Source organism: Chrysochloris asiatica, unplaced genomic scaffold (assembly GCF_000296735.1).
Source record: "Chrysochloris asiatica unplaced genomic scaffold, ChrAsi1.0 scaffold00289, whole genome shotgun sequence".
NCBI classification, from domain to species: domain Eukaryota; kingdom Metazoa; phylum Chordata; class Mammalia; order Afrosoricida; family Chrysochloridae; genus Chrysochloris; species Chrysochloris asiatica.
This window is the reverse complement of record NW_006408807.1, coordinates 2,081,432-2,099,044: the sequence shown is the minus strand read 5'-3', so window position 1 is coordinate 2,099,044 and position 17,613 is coordinate 2,081,432. Positions and strand designations below refer to the sequence as shown.

The following is a 17,613-nucleotide window of genomic DNA, read 5'->3' as shown; positions in this document are numbered from 1 at the left end:
ATATATATATATACTGATCTGTTTGGGGCTCTCAGATCTGTTCCTCTGGTCTATTTGTCTATTATAGTGCCAACCTCATACTGTACTAATTGATGCTATTGTTCATCGCTGTATGGTGACATTATAGAACAGAAGGAAATGCTGCCTGATCCCGTACCATCTTCATGGCCACTGATATGATCAAGTGCATTGTTGTGGTCGTGCTGTATTTCAAGCTATCATCCAACCTTGGGGCTCATCTTCCAGCACTGTATCCTGTTGTGATCCATAAGGTTTTCATTTCTTCCTAATACGCTGTCTTGTATAAGCTCTGCTGAAATGTGCTCACCAAGGGTGGCTCTGCTGGCATTGTAAATACCAGAGCTCGAGCTAATAGCACTACAGTATGACAAACAGGTAACAGTGGTGTCAATTACTGTAGCAGTCATATAAATCGTGGGAATCTGTATGTAAATCCTTTAATTTGCTCTTTTCCTTCAGTATGATCTTGACACTTTGAAATACATGTGCACATTTTAAAACAGATTTGCCAGCTCCTTACTTTCTCTCTTTCTCATACATATAATAAATATGAGCAACAAAATCAATCACAAAACAATTAGATTGTAACTAAAAAAAATTTAAATTAGTTAATTTATGAATGGAGAAAAGCAGTAGTTCTTTCTTACAGCAAAATCCAAAGTGAGTACAGAATGAATAAGGAAAATTCACCATTAGTACACCACAGTAAAGAAGCTCTTGTAGCACAGTGGTTAGGAGTCAGGCTGCTAACCTCAAGGTCAGCAGTTCAAAACTTTCAGAGGTTGCGCAAGAGAAAGATGAGGCTTTCTGCTCCCATAAAGATTTGCAGCCTCAGAAGGCATGCAGAATTGTTATGAGTCGGAACTGACTCCACGGCACATACCAATACCTTAACCACACCACAGTAAGGGGTCTGATGTGGTGCTAGAGGATAAGCACTGGATGGCTAACTACAAGGTTGGTGGTTCAAGCCTACCAGTTGCTCCTCAGAAACCCTTGCAGGGTCGCTATGAGTTGGAATCGACTCAATGGCACTAACAACAGCAACATAACACAGTAATAATTGGTACATTGGTGGGTGTGAAAATTAAAGGCCAAAAATTTGGAGAAATAGGATATTTGCATAACCATAAAGTATCCCCTTAAGATATTAATTACTGTGGTGGTTTTAACACGTATCCACAAATTCTTTGATACTCCTCTCTTCAAGATGTAGAGCTTAAATTAATTCTCCTTTTTGTAAGTGTGCCTGGGTTTAGTGACTTGCTTCTAACAAACAACTTGGGGAAATGGAAACAGATAACTGTACAGTAAGGAAACCTGGCAGATACCACTTTTACCATGTGAGCAATATTATCATGACTGTTAATAAGATATATTAATTTTATGTGCCCACATATAATACAATAAAAAGGGAATTATCACCTCAATATGGCTCTTTCCCCAAATCCATACACTTAATTCTAATCTTGTGGCAAGAACACCTCAGTGAAATCCAAATTAAGAGGTCTCCTAACAAAATTCGTCCCTTGAAAAGTGTCAAGGCTATGAAAGAAAAGGAAATGTCCCAGACAGCAGGGCAGTAAGGAGACCTGACAACTGGATGGCGTATGGATCACGGAGCAGAAGACCCTGAGTGTAAAATCTGATGACACATGAAGACGAATGTCAACAGTAGTAGAATGCTTCCATGTTAATTTCTTATGTACCATGATCCTGGAAGAAGATGTTGGCATAGGGAAAGCTGGCTGTAGGTAAACTATCTTTACAACTCTTTTGTCAATTTTAATTTCTTTCAAAATAAAAAGCCAAAAAGTTTCTGAAAAGTTCCTTCCCTTTCTCTTCAGAGTAGTTATCAGGCCAATTTATAAAAGCAGGCTCACTTTCTATTTTATACATTTTTGAATATAACTGCCTCATTTTTCATTTTAAAAGTAGCATTTATAATAGTCCCATTTAGATTTAAATAAACAACAACAAAAAAGGCCACTCTGAGAGTTGAGTATGAAGGAAAACTGACTCCAAAGTTAATCTGAAATGAGAAGATGAAAGAAAGCCAATGCTTTAGGATAAAAACAAGGTTCATGTTTTGAATCCTGAAGTGAGCTTAAGGCTTGAGAGTGCAAACGTAATAAAGAAAGGCTACTCACCAGCGTGACTTTCCTCTGAGGCTTCAGCAGCTTCGGCTTATGGAAGGTGGTGGCTATTGGTGCTGTGGAAATGAGTCAGGTCTTTACTTGAGATGGCTCACCCACAGTTGTCACCCACACTTGTCAACCAATATGCATTATGAGTAGGCAGACACTTGGAGACCCTTTTGTCCCCATGGAAAAGCTCTAGTGTCAACTCTATACCACTGGGAGCCCTCAGGAAAGTAGTCCTCCTCTAGTCTTGGTGTGTCACCATCTCCCTTCAGCAAGGTCAACAGAACAGCTTTGCAAAACTACTGCCAGATACAAAGAGGTCCGGCCTGGGGAGGAGCTGAGGTAGGTCTTTCCTGAGTGGATCCTTCCTGCCTGCACCCTAATGTTATCAGTCACAGTGCCCTTTCATCCTCACTGTAGCACTCTGAGGTAGTCAGGGAGGATTCTACTGTACCCCTTTAACAAAGGAGCAAACAGAGGCTCTTCCTATAAGGTCATATTAGCTATACTAGTTTAGTTATACTTAGATGAGCTGGAGCTTCAACTTGACCTTGAAAGTCAGGCAACCTCACTTCAAAGCAGGTTCCAGTACTTAAGTCTCTCGGTCTCATTTCCAACTTTCATAAGATTGTTGATAAGTGCTGTCGAGTCAGTTCTGACTCATAGCAATCCTGTATATGGTTTCCGAGGAGCAGCTGGTGGCTTTGAACCACTGACATTGTGGTTACCAGTTCAGGGTTTATCATACGGTGCCACACCAGAAGTCCATTTTAAGAGGGTAGTAATATCCTACAGGACTCCTTTTATAAGATATCGTTGTTGGTAAGTGTCATCAAGTCAGTTCTGACTCATAGCGACCCTGCATTGGGTTTCCAAGGAGCAGCCAGTGGGTTTGAGTAGCCAGCCTTGTGGTTCACAGTCTAGTGCTGATCCTACAGCACCACACCCAGAGTCCATCTTATAAGACAGGGTAGTAACATCTACTCTGGACTGAATAAGACAATGGAGCAGTGTAAAGAGACAATGTTGTTAAGTGCCTTGCAGTTAATTCCCACTCACAGCAACCCGGTGTAGGGTTTCCAAGGAGCAACTGGTGGGTTTGAACTGTTGTCTTGTGGTTAGCAGTCAGGTGCTTATCCTACAGCACCACATCAGGAATCCAATAGAGCTATATAATGCTGGCTCTGTTCCCTTCTCTCCCTGGGCCTGAACTTTCCTTGCCTCCCTAGCACATCCATGCATTCTAGCTCCTTCTTTCCTACAGCACGTGCCAGCCTTTACCACCAAACACCTCCATGGGCCCCTTCCCATGAAGCCACAACTCAGGGATGACATTAATTGTATCTTGTTATTAAATTCTTCATCTGGGAAATCCTTGAACTCTGAACTATATTTCAAATTGTGTGAGGCAAGGACTGCTCCGAAATTGGTCACTATTGTGGGCAAGCCTTGTTCTCGAGCAGTTTTTTCCTCCAGAAACTCTCATCTTCCTCATTTAGGTTACTCTGAAAGATTCCTGGAAGCACAGAGTAACCTCATTTTCACCCCAAAATAAATCTGAGGCAAACTGCATCCCAAGTTTGCATCTTTACAAAACCAGAGAGCCCTCTTCCCTTTGCTTGAAAAACCAAGATGATACTGATATTCCTGCCCTCTTCCCACAATGAAATGTATTTTAAGAGTCCAAAGAGAATACCATGTAGATTTAATCTGTGAATGTCGTTCCCTTCCACAGCTGAAGTCTTGCTAGGCTAATAGTCACACCCAGGGACGGGGCTGAAGAGCAGAGACGACTGAGCGCATGCTCAGAATCAAGGTAAGGGTCTCAGACTCTCTAATTACCATATGCCGTATCTTTCCTCTATCGATTGCCCCAGCCTGTCGCATATCAAGACCTGGACACCCCCAAATCAATTATGGTGGCCTCCCTGTGGGAAATTATTGGCCATCTGCCTGCCTTACCTTTAGCTGGAATTGCTGGAGGAACATCAGCCTTCTCCTTCCTCCGCTTGCCCTTCTTGGGCTGCACTGGGACCAAGTTAGTCACACTGGTGACAGTCTCCCCTGAGCTGTAAAAGAAAAAGGTCCCAGTAAAGCCAAATGCATTGCTCCAAAGGGTAAAGGTAACAGAAACATTTTGTGACTGACCCCTGTTGTTGTTGTTGTTAGGTGCAGTTGAGTCATTTCCATTCTATAGCAACCCTATGTACAACAGAACAAAACACTGCCTGGACTTGCTCCCTCCTCACAAATGCTACTATGCTTGAGACCACTGCTGCTGCCACTGTGACAATACATTTAATTGGGGGGCTCCCTCTTTTTTGCTGACTCTCTACTTTAGATGTTCTTCTCAGAAGTATGAGAGGTGAAGTCTGGTGATCTTGCTTTCTAAGGAGCATTCTGGTTGTACTTCTTCCAACTTAGATTGGTTTGTTCTTCTGACACTCCATGGAACCTTTAAAATTCTCCTCCAACACCATAACTCAAATGCATCAATTCTTCTATGGTCTTCCTAATTCATTGTCCAACGTTCACATGCAACTGAAGCTGTTGAATATACCATGGCTTGGGCTAGGCACAGTTTAGAACTGAAACTGACATGTTCATTGTTCAACACTTTAAAGAGGTCTTGTGCAGCTGATTTGTCTAATGCAATGTGTCGTTAAATTTACTGACTACTGTTTCCATGAATGTTGATCTGGAGGATCCAAGTAAGATGAAGTCTTTGAAAACTTTAATCTTTTCTCCATTTATCATGATGTTATTTATTGCTCAGTGATGAAGATTTTTGTTTTCTTTACATTGAAGTGCAATTCATGTTGAAAGTTTTGGTCTTAGAACTTCATCAGGAAGTATTTAAGACCTCTTCGCTTTTAGCAAGCAAGGTTGTATCATTAGAGTCTTCATCCAATCCTGATACCATTATCTTCTTCAGATAGTCCAACTTCTCAGTTTATTTGCTCAGCACACAGATTGAATAAGTATGATGAAAGAATACAACCATGAAGCACACCTCTCCTGATTTTAAACCATTGTTCTTTTCTAATAATTGCCTCTTGGTCTATGTATAGGTTCCTCATGAGCACAATGAAGTGTTCCTGCATATGCAATCTCTACAACATTGCCCATAGCTTGTCATGATCCACACAATCAAAAGACTTTGCATAGTCAATACAGTATAGGTATCTTTCTGATATTCTCTGCTTTCAATCAAGATCCACCTGACATGAGCAATGATATCCCTTGTTCTACGTCCTCTTCCGAATCTGGCTTGAACCTCTGGCAGTTCCCTGTCAATGTAATGATACAGCTGTTTTTTAATTATCTTTAGAAAAATTTTACTTACATGTAATTCTTTTAGGTCACCTTTCTCTGGAATGGGAACAAATATGGACCTCTTCCATGTACTGATAATTACTGGTGATAGGAATACAAAGGTTGGAAACAAGGAATCAGTAGTTAGGAAATATGGCCTTAGTGATAGAAATGATGCTGGAGATCGCATGATAGAATTCTGCAGGACCAATGACTTCTTATGGCAAATATATTTTTAAACAACATAAATGTGGACCACACCAGATGGGATACATAGAAATCAAATTGCCTACATCTGTGGAAAGAAACCGTGGAAAAGCTCCATATCATCAGCCAAAACAAGATCAGGGGTAGACTATGAAAGAAATCATCAATTGCTCATATGCAAGTTTGGCTGATGCTGAAGAAAATTAAAGCAAGTCCATGCAAGTGGCCCCTGGGTATCTATATAAGATCAGATCATCTTATACCTGGACTGAACTTACTCCCTATTTATCTCCAGAGCCCTCTGGAGATCTGGCATTGAGCCTAGACAAATATAACTAATTGTTTGTGCAACCTGGGGATGCTGCATCTGGAAGTCTCTCAGACCTGTCAAAATCATTTTGATTCTCCTGGAATACAGATTTCTGAGTTCATCAAATTGGGGTGAGTCACACAAGCCATCTACCCTTGGGGTCTTTAGAATCTTGGAGAAACTTGTTCCCTGGAGTCACCTTCAGGTCAAACAATAGCTTAGTGAGCAGCTTAGCGAGTGTTTTGCCTTAGCCATTGGGATCCTTTGGAAAACTATGGGTGTGGAGTCAGCTTTGAGAAGCAGGCACTCCAGGATCTGACTCGACACCATTTTAGGACTTATGGTATGTCCTTGACAACTGCTTCCATAGCAACTGGCATTTTAAATACTAGTAGGGTCACTCATGGTGGACAGGTTTCAAACTTAGTCTGGAGACTAAGCCAGTCTAGGAAGAATGACAGACGGACTACTTCTGAATATTAAGTCCCTGAAAACCTTATGAAAAGCAGCAGAACCCTGTCAGCACTAGAAGACTGAATATTGAAACATGATGAAAGGAACCAGAATATTGTCAGATATAGTACTGGAAAAAGATCCCCTCAGGTTGGAAGACACTCAAAATACGACTGGGGAAGAGCTGCCTCTTCAAAGTAGAGTTGACCAAGAAGATGAGGATTGAATAAAGCCTTCGGTACCTTCATTTTCCGATGTGGCACAACCCAAAATGAAGAGAACAGCTGTAATATCCATCAGAACATGGAATATACAAAGTATGAATCTAGGAAAATTGGCAGTTGTTAAAAATTAAATGGAATGCTATGAATCGTAACCAACTCCACAGCACATAGCCGCCACCACCACCACCATGGACAAAATAGTGAATGATGTAGAAAGTATCAAAATAAGATGAAAGCAATACAAAAAGAAATGGTTGATGTTCAATTATTTCAAGAGGTAGCATATGATCAAGAGTCAATGATACAGTAACTGATGGTACATGGAGGGGATTATAATCATTATAATGAAATAAGTTGTATGATTTGTTGAATGTAAAACTGATGATCTGCCCTGTAAACTTTCACTCAATCCACAATAAACCTTTAAAAAAAGAAAAAAAAAAAAAAAAAAAGAGTCAATGATACTGAAGGAAGAAGTCCTAGGTGCACTGATGATACTGGCAAAGAACAAGGCTTCAGGAATTGATGGAACAAATAAAAATTGAAGTCTTTCAACAAACTGAGGCAGCACTGGAGGCCCTCCCTCATCTACGCCAACAAGTGTGGAACACAGCTACCTGGCCGACTGATTGGAAGAGATCCGTATTTGTGCCCATTCCAAAGACAGGTGACCCAACGGGATGCAGAAACCATTGGACAGTATCATAAATACCTCATTTAAGTTAAATTTTGCTAAACACAATTCAAAAAACAGCTATGGCACTACATTGACAGGGAGCTGCCATAGGTCCGTGCCAGATTCATATGGGGACATGGAACAAAGGATATCATTGCTGATGTACGATGGATCTTGTCTGGAAGTAGAGAATACCAGAAAAATGCTTACCTGTGCTTTATTGGCTACACAGAGAATCTCAATTGTGTGGATCGTGACCAGTTATGCACACCATTGCCTAGAATAAGTATTCCAGAACACTTAATTATGCTCATGAGAAACCAGTACATAGACCAAGAAGCAGGTATTCAAGCAGAACAAGGAGACATTGAATGTTTTAAGATCAGGAAAGATGAGTGCCAGGGTTGTATTCTTTCACCATACTTATTCAATTTGTATGACTGAATACACTGTGGTAGTTTAGTGGTTACAAGTCGGGCTGCTAACCTCAAGGTCACCAGTTTGAAACTACCAGCTCTTCCATGGGAGAAAGATGAGGATTTCTGCTTCCTTACAGATTTACAGCCTGGGAAACCCTATGCAGGGTTGCTATGAGTCGAAACTGACTCTACAGCATGCCACCACCATTCAATCTGTATGTTCAGCAAATAATCTGAGAAACTGGATTATATGAATAATAATGTGGCATCAGGATTATAGGAAACCTTATTAACAACCTGCAATATGCAGATGATACAACCTTGCCTTACTGAAAGCAAATAGGATTTAAAATGCTTACTGATAATGATCAAAGACCACAGTCTTTGGTATGAGTTATATCTCAGAGTAAAAAAAAAAAAAAAAAAAAAAAATTACTCAAGACTGAACCAATAAATAACATCAAGATAAATGGAGAACAGACTGAAGCTGTCAAAGGCCTCATTTTGCTTGGATCCACCATCAACACTCAAGGAAGTAGCAGTCAATAAATCAAATGACAGGTTGCATTACGCAAATCTGCTATACAAGACCTCTTTAAAGTTTTCAAGCACAGAGATATCAGTTTGAGGAATAAAGTCTGTATAATGGTTAGGCTTCTACGTCTAAACCAGGATTTCCAGAGGTATAGCAGCTGAGATGTGCTTATCCCTATGGTAATGAGACCTAATCCACACATAGTTAACTCTAGAATGAATGGCCACGAGTAGCCAACCATTGAAAGGGATGTTTCCTTGGCTGTGTGGCCTGCTCCCAATATAATGGATATGAGTGAAAGACTCTCTCTCTATTCTGCTGGGGAATTGGGACTCTGCAATCATAAGCTGTTCCCTTGGTAATAAACTTCTCTCTAGTCCTTATGTAGGAGTCTTGATGTGGCACTGTGGGTTAATGTGCCAGACTGCAAAGCTGTTTGAGCTGCAAGGTTGGCGGTTCAAGCTCACCAGCTGCTCCTTGGAAATACAGGGTTAGAATCAACTCGACGGCACTTACCAACAACAGTCCTTATGTGGTGCAGTGGGCTAATGCACTGTACTTCAGAGCTGCTCTGAACCACAAGGTAGATGGTTCAAGCTCACAAGGTGCTCCTTGGAAACTCTATACAGGGTTACGATGGGTTAGAACCAACTCAATGGCTCATAACAACAACAGCAACAACAACATGGGTTGGAATCGACTCAACGGCACTTACCAGCAGCATACATATATACATATATATGTTTCACTGGGTTTTCTTCTTTAGAAAGCCAGGCCTAACACAGTGCATCTCACTCAAACCATGGCATTTTCAATAGCTTCATGTGCATGTGAGACAAGACTGTAGACAAATTGATACATTTGAGTTATGGTGTTGGAGGAGAATATTAGAAATACCATGATCTGCCAGAAAAACAAATAAATCTGTACTGGAAAAAACATAACCAGAATGCTCCTTAGAAACCAGGATGATCAGGCTACGTGTCTCATATATCAGACACATTATCAGAAGGGACCAGTCCCAGGAGAAGGACATCATGTTTAGTAAAGTGGAGGGTCAGTAAAGAAAAGGAAGACCCCTATTAAGATGGATTGGAACAGTGGCAGCAGCAATGGGCTCAAGTGCAGCAAAGGCTGTTGGACTGATGTAGGACCAGGCTGTGCATCACTCCGTTGTACATAGGGGCTGCTGTGAGCTAGAAGGTACCTACCAATAACAACCATAAATGTATCCTGTTATTTATCACAGAAGATAACAGGGCAGTTTGCAGAAACAGTTCCCAAGGACATGCCATTAAATCCTAAAACGGTGTCGAGTCACATCTTGGAGTTCCTGCTTCTCAAAGCTGGCTCCACATCGATAGTTTTCCTAAAGATCCCAACGCTAAGCTGCTCATTAAGCTATTGCTTGACTTGAATGTGACACTAGGGAACCTTTTCCCCCGAGATTCAAAAAGACATCCAAGGGCAGATGGCCTTTGAGTCACCCCAATTTGATAAACCCAGAAATCTGGATTAAAGGAGAATCAAAATGTCTTTTTCTGGTCTGAGAGACTTCCAGGTACACCTTCCCCAGGTTGCACAGGAGACTCTGTCTTTGGATTCTTTTCCTCCAGGTTCAGAGGCCCCTGGAGATACACATGGAGCGACTCTAGTCCAGGTGTAAAATGGTCCAACCTTATTTTTGGAGTCCTGGTGTGGCGCTGTAGGATAAGCATTGGACTGCAAGATTGGTTTGAACTGCAAGGTCAGTGGTTGGAAGTCACCAGTTACTCCTCAGAAACTCTACACAGCCTTAACAACAGCATACTTATTTTTGGTGTCTCTTTAAACAATTTAGGTTTTTGAAAACAACAACATAGTATTTACTAAAGCCAGTGTGAGCTCACCCTGGGCACTTCTAGGAGTCTTCCCAATGATGTGACCCTGTGTAATCCCTGCCATATCAGATTCTTTCTGTGTGTTATCCAAGATAACTCAAGATTGTTGTTGTTAAGTGACACTGAGTTGGTGCTGACCCATTGCAAACCTGTATAGAGTTTCCAAGGAGCAGTTGCTGGGTTTGAACTGCTAACCTGTGGTTCACTGCTGATCCTGCAGCATGAAACCAGGACTCTAAGAATAAGACAAAAAAAAAATTTCAAACCAAAGCCACTGACTCATGGGGGCCACCCTAGAGAACAGAGGGCTCACGAGCCTGTAAATCTTTACGGAGTAGATAGTCTCATTTTTCTTCCATTGAATGCCTAGTGGGTTTGAATGGCCAACCTTGTGGTTAGCAACCCAACAGGAATAAGATCAGTTTCCCCAAAATTAAAGTGAATGATGCGAAAACATTTTACCCAGAAAGAACATGCTGAAGCATCTTCATGATAGAAGAACTCAAAACTAATCGCAGAACTCCCAATCCTGTGAAAAGTACTGATTTAAAAAGGGTTGGAGTCCTGGTGTGGTGCTGTGGGTTAATGCGCCAGACTGCAAACTGTTTGAACTGCAAGGTTAGCGGTTCAAGCTCACCAGCTGCTCCTTGGAAACCCTATCCAGGGTTGCTATGGGTTGGAACTGAATCGATGGCACTTAACAATAACAACAACATAGAGTATCAGGCACCAACTAAGATTGGTAGGAGAGTAAACCCTGATGGATAGATAATAAGGTGCTATGGGTTAATGCCCTGGACTTACAAAGTTGATTTGAACTGCAAGGTCGGCAGTTTAAACTCACCAACCGCTCCTCGGAAACCTTATACGCTATGGGTTGAAACAGAATCCACAGCCCTCAACAACAACAAAAATCAATGCTGCAAAAGTATACACCTTTTGACCAGATGATTTCACTTTTGGGAATTTATTTTATTTTATGTATATCCCTCAGCAGGGGACTGCTTAAGTAAACTCTGGTGAACCTGAACAATGGGATCCCCTATGACTGAAAAAGGAATGAAGAAGCTATAGGAGTAAATGTACCAATAAGATATTTTGTTGAGTGAGAAAGCTATATGTTAGACCATGTTTAAAATAGGCCTACTTTTATAAGCAGCGTTCCTTTTTCTGATTACAATTTTATTTAGAATATTGATATTCACTTGCACATATATAAGGAAACTATGGAAATATTCTAAGAATTTTTAAATAGTGATTACCTAAATTGGGATCATTGCAGAATTAAACTGAGGAGAGACAGGATGTTTCTTATTGTTTAACCATGTGATTGGATAATCTCTGGAAAGCAACACATTAAATACACATTCATACAAACATGTATTTAATAAAAGATAGTATGTGATTCCAAATAAATAAAGGAAGACTGCTTCATATATTGTAGATATGGAATCAAATTTGTATTAAAATGAGATATTTTGCATGAATCAGAATTTAAAAATCTTTTGACTCAAAATTAATCCACCAATGGCTTTTATTCTCAGTCACCCAAAATTGCTAACTTATTTTCCTTTCCTGTTCTAATGCAGATAAGATCAAAACCATTAACCTGTGATTTAATTAGAAAGATTCTGGCTGCTTCTATTTAAATTTTTAGAGGTGTCAGGACTATAGGTCTGGGGAATATCAAAGCTTCCTAGAAGTGACCTATTTTTATGTTAACTCAGTGGCCCTAAGTATTTCCTTCATCACATAGGAAACTTGCATTCTTTAAACAAGTTTTTTAAGTCTCTGTGAATTCTCCCAAAGCTGGCTACTCTTTTGTGAGGGAGAACATTCCCTCAATTTTCAAACTGTAGGATAAGCACTGAATTGCTAATCACAAGATCAGTAATTCAAATGCACCAGCTGTGCCTCAGAATCCTATACAGGATAACTATGAGTTGGAAACACAACTTGATCTTCACAAAAACAACAACAATGAAGTAATAGTGCAATCAAATAGTGGTTTTCTTTTGAATTAATACATTATTATATTTTTTAACATGGGAAAAACTTCAAGAATACAGTTACCACTGAGATTTCCCTAAACATGGCTTATTTTTGTTGGGACTACATTCTAACTGGCCATAGTTTTAGATTACAAATTATATTTGCATTCAAAAATAGCCAAAAGGAATGTGGGTTTACAAAACTCACCACTAACAGCAAATGACAGATTAGAAACACTCAGAAAAGTTTAAATATACAACCACATGTACAACTTTGTCCTATAATTTTTTTAAACCCTTGAAATGTTTATTTTTTTGCCATTATATAATAATGTATTTTCATGTTTTAAAATGGAAATTTTAGACAAGGAGATGAAAGACAATGAGTTAATTATAGTTCTCAAATCAACAATCTTCTGTTGATATTTCCAGTCTTTTTGCTCCTCCTTGGTTTTTTAAAATGGGGTATATATAATTTTGTGCTTTCCTTTTCATTCAATTTGTCATTTTTCATGCTGCTAAATCTTCATCCTATTTCCAATTTTATTTATGTATTCCCTGATATCTAATTTGTTTCTGACTTTTTAATATATAAATAAAACTGTTATAAATCTATTCATGCATAATGGTTTTTCATTCTTAGACTTTCTGCTTTCGGGTTAAATTATTAGATCTGGAGGTATTAGGTCAATCAGAAAAAGACCAGCAAAGTAAACCTATAGTCACCAGAAGAAAAGAACTAATAAAGATTAGAGCAGAAATAAATGAGATAGAAAACAGAAAAACTAAAGAAAGAATCATCAAGACAAGAAGCTGGTTCTTTGAAATGATCAATAAAATTGACAAACCATTGTCAAATCTAACAAAAGAAAAGAGGTAAAAGACAAATAACATGTATAAGAAACTACATGGGTGACATCAAAACAGAACCAATAGAAATGAAAAGGATAATAACAGAATATTATGAAGAGTTGTACTCCAACAAATTTGAAAATCCACAGGAGATGGACACACTTTTAGAAAAACATGACCAACTTAAACTTACACCGAGTGAAGTAGAAAACTTGAACAGACCTAAAAAAAGTCCCAACCAAAAAAAGTCCAGGCCCAGATGGTTTCACTGGTAAATCTTTCCAAACATTCAGAGATCTGTCACCAATTCTACTCAAACTATTCCAGAATATAGAAAAGATTGGAAAACTTCCTAATACATTTCAGAAAGAAAGCATAATCCTTATACCAAAACCAGGGAAGGATATCACTAAAAAAAGAAAATTACAGACCAATATCCCTAATGAATATAAATACAAAAATTCTCAACAAAATCCTAGTCAATAGAATTCAACAACATATCAAGAAAATCATACATCACGACCAATTGGGATTCATACCAGGGATGCAAGGATGGTTCAATACTAGAAAAAAAGAAAAATCAATAAGATGTAAACATATAAATAAAAAAAGGAAAAGAACCACATGATCATATCCATTGATGCAGAAAACGCATTTGACAAAATCCAACATCCATTCAACAAAGAAGGAACTGAAGGGGAATTCCTCAACATAATTATGAGCATATATACAAAACCAACAGCCAACATCACTCTTAATGGAGAGAACCTGAGGTCTTTCCCTTTGAGAACAAGAACTATACAATGATGTCCTTTATCATCACTGCTACTCAACTTAGCCAGAGCTATAAGGCAAGAAAGGTAAATTAAAGGCCTCCAAATTTGCAAATAAGAAGTAAAACTATCTGGATTTGCAGATGATATGATCCTATACATAGAAAATTCCAAAGACTCAGCAAAAAAAACAAACTACTGGAACTCACTGGAAAATTCAGCAAAGTGGCAGGGTAAAAGATCAACCTACAAAAACCAGTTGGGAAAAAGGCAAAATTCTTAGACAAGAGGTCAGTTGGTTTGATTAGTAACTGCTGAAGTACATGACAAATATTCAAGGTTACCCAGATTTAAGAAGAAAAATACAAAAGCATACAAAAGTTGCTATTTCTTTGCCTTTAAGTGCTGTTGTTGCCTTGTAATGTAAGCATCTTCTGAAGAGGTTCTTTGTAAACTGCGCAAGTCCACAGAAATCTTAATCATAGTGTTCACCAAGTACAATGTCAACACCCAGGGTCTTAATAAATATAAAAGGAAACTGAGGCACAGAGAACTGAGGCATGCATAGCTTGTTCAAGGTGACCCTGGGAGTACAAGTATCAAGAAACCTGTCTCTGCCCCACCACAGCAGAAGATTGAAGGTTTGCTCTCTGGACAAAGTCTGGCTAGGAGACAATGTGTACAGATGAGAGCAGGAGTTGTGCATATGAAAGAACAAAAGCAGTAAGTGACTGATGAAACTGAATGATGATACTCCTAGCCCTCTTTCCCCACTAAGCCTGGAAGCTACAGTTAAATTCTCCAGGGATAAGATTTTTTTCTTGGGGAATTTGATCAAATCATAAGGGGAAAAATATTGACATAGGGAATCTCCTATGCAACAATTCAAACAAATCACCCTAAACACTGTTGGCCAGTCAACAACCCTGCCTATGCTTGCAAAGCTCCCAGTTAGCTTTTATATGTGCCTGACTCAAACATACATCGTAAAGGGTCAACAGATTTATGAGAAAAGCTTAATTAACTTAAATTACACAGTCAGAAAAAAACTTGAAAACATTATTAGTGATGACCTCAGAAATAATATTTCATTCATGAATAAGAAGAACCTTTAAATAAGTTGCAATCTTAAAACAAAAAGAAATGAGGGTTCCTTTAAAGCATATGGATGTTGTCCCACCACAGACAGCATTATATTTTCTAGCAGATCTTGAAACGTTCTTTTCAGAGATGTATGGACTCTATTCCTCCCCAACTTAACATCTGGCATAGTAAACCATATGATTATCTGATTAAAAAAAAAAGAGAGAGCGCTCTTAGAAATTAAAATTAGAATTGCAAAACTGAAATTTTCAATGGAAAATTTCACAGAAAGTAGAGCAAAATTAAGAAAACAAAAACATAGGCTGAATGGGTAAGGGAGGAAAAAAAACAACAGTGTTTCACTGCCATTTGGATATTGGTTTCCCCAGCCTATTATTGTAAATAGACATTCACGTGTGATGAAAATAAGTATTAGGAATTATGATTACAGAAATCTTATAAACCTACCTTCAGACTATAAGTGATTGGATTTGCCAAAAAGGGGAGCTAGAATTTGCCCAGGGAAAATAGGCTTCTGGTTAAGGCTTTGTAGAGTATGGGGCCTTAGGTGGAATCCTGAGCCCCACCCAGAACCTTCTGAGTTGGTACATATCTATTTTAAAAGACACGCAGACCAACCCAGAGAACAGAAGATTCTTATTGAATGAAAAGCCTGAAGAAAAAAAGAACTGTTTGGCTTTTTGGGTTTCAAGTAAGCTGTTTGCTTTAGAGGTATCAAGGTAAAAAAAAAAAAAAAATCAAGTCAATCCATCAGGGAAAATCCCCTTCTAGAACTCAAATTTAAAGGGAACCCGTGAGCAGTCTAGTATGCTCACTGGTGACTACCTGGGTCTACTTGTGAGTGGAAGTGAGAAAAATGCAGCAATGAAGACACAGGCTTAGTTAGGATATATTCCATTAAGAGGAAGGCATGCGTGAACTCCCAAACTTGCTGCTGGTACCCACTGACCTAGCTTGGATGGCTAGGGTGGGGCTGACCAGACCCTGACCAGATGAACATAAGATGTTTGATTCTGTTAGCAATTGTAAATTGCTATAATTGGTTGAACTGGATTTTTGCTTATAGATACAGTTGCTCAAAATTCAAACTGGAATGGAAGATTCTTCATATCAAGGATCATGCTTGCCTCCTCAGTGCACTAGGTTGATAGGGACAGACGGGTAATTTAGACACTGGCTATCAAAAATGGGGGGTTGTTGTTGTTGTTAGGTGTTACCAAGTCAGTACTTTCTCATAGCAACCTTATACACAGCAGAACAAAACACTGCCTGGGCCAACCTCACTACTGTTGCCACACTTGAGTCCATCAATGCTGCCACTTGGCCAATCCATCTCATTGGGGGTGGTCTTCCTCTTTTTCTCTGAACCTCTACCTTACCAAACATGATATCCTTCTCTAGCAATTGGTCCCTCCTGACAATATGTCCAAAGTATGAGAGACGAAGTTTGGCCATCTTGGCTTCCAAGGAGCACTCTGGCTGCACTTTTTCCAAAATGGATCTATTGGTTCTTTTGGCAGTTCATGGCACTTTCAATATTCTCATCCAACACCCTAACTCAAAAGCATGGATTCTGCTATGGTCTTCCTTATTCACTGTCCAGCTTTCACATGCATATGAGGTTATTGAAAATACCATGGTATTTTGGGGGTAGGGGGCTATAAACCCATGAAGTAGCTGGCTTACAAGCTTTCATGGGTGTTCTTAAGTTTCAGAATGAGGGGGTAAGGTAGAATCTCCATTATGAAATTTTCCTCTTTTCCAGATGGGTCTGGTCAAAGGGGGTACAGGATGATGCTGATAGGATTTTATGATTCGATTTTAAGTAATTCTTAGCAGGATTAATTGCGATGATCAAAACTGAAATTACAGAAGATGGAGAGAGTAGTTAATTTTTCATTTCAGAAACAGATGATTTCAGGACCATCAACAAGGAAGAGCATGAGTGGAGTGTGAGATTCCTACCTAGAAAAGTGGTGACAGCAGAGACAGCGGCAGAGGTGGTGGCGTGGAGAGACAGAGCAAATGTGGGTTCTAGGCCTATGGACTGAGTAAGGCTATGTACTTTGGGGCAGGAGGCTGGCTTGCAGAATGTACCCTGTGGACATTAAGTTTATATATTTTTTGTATGTATGCATCAAATGTTTTGCTTTGTTCATTTGTGAAGTGTAAAATGTAAATGGGAACCACAGGGAGAAACACAAAGGACAAATATTGCATGACACCAATGTTATAAAAAGGTAAGAAAAGGTTTCTTGATAAAAGAAACTATCTGTGATGGTTATGGGGGGTTGGCGAGGGAAAATTATTCATGGGCTAGAGGGTAGATACATGTTAACATGGCAATATACAACAAGAGGGAGGTTAGCAAAGGAAAGATGAAGGTAGTGGGACATAGGGAGGAATGCAGTGGTTACAGTAAATAGAGGAAAATGGTGTAAACTGTTGGTACTTGGAGGGGATTTCAGTTATCATAATGAGGCAAAGAATGATTTGTCAAATGTAAAACGGATGGTCTGCTCTGTAAACATTTACTCAACTCACACACACACACACACAAAATGAAAACAAACAAACAAACCCAAAAACAGTTGGATTCCTCTATACTAATAAAAGCAGCTCTTTAAAGAAAATCAAGAAAACAATATCATTTACATTAGTCACCCAAAGTATGAAATATTTAGAAATAAATCTAACCAGAGAAACAAA

General features: G+C 39.2%; 1 protein-coding gene across 1 annotated transcript in view; it reads right to left on the bottom strand.

Moving 5' to 3' along the window:
- Positions 1 to 17,613, bottom strand: part of VSTM4 (V-set and transmembrane domain containing 4) — a 256,023-nt gene that overhangs the window by 98,876 nt on the left and 139,534 nt on the right. Inside the window, exons 7-8 of the mRNA XM_006874618.1 lie at positions 4,128 to 4,234; positions 2,172 to 2,233 (exon numbers count right to left, since the gene is read on the bottom strand). Coding sequence (XP_006874680.1) covers positions 2,172 to 2,233; positions 4,128 to 4,234 — 169 coding nt within the window. The remainder of the gene's footprint in view (positions 1 to 2,171; positions 2,234 to 4,127; positions 4,235 to 17,613) is intronic.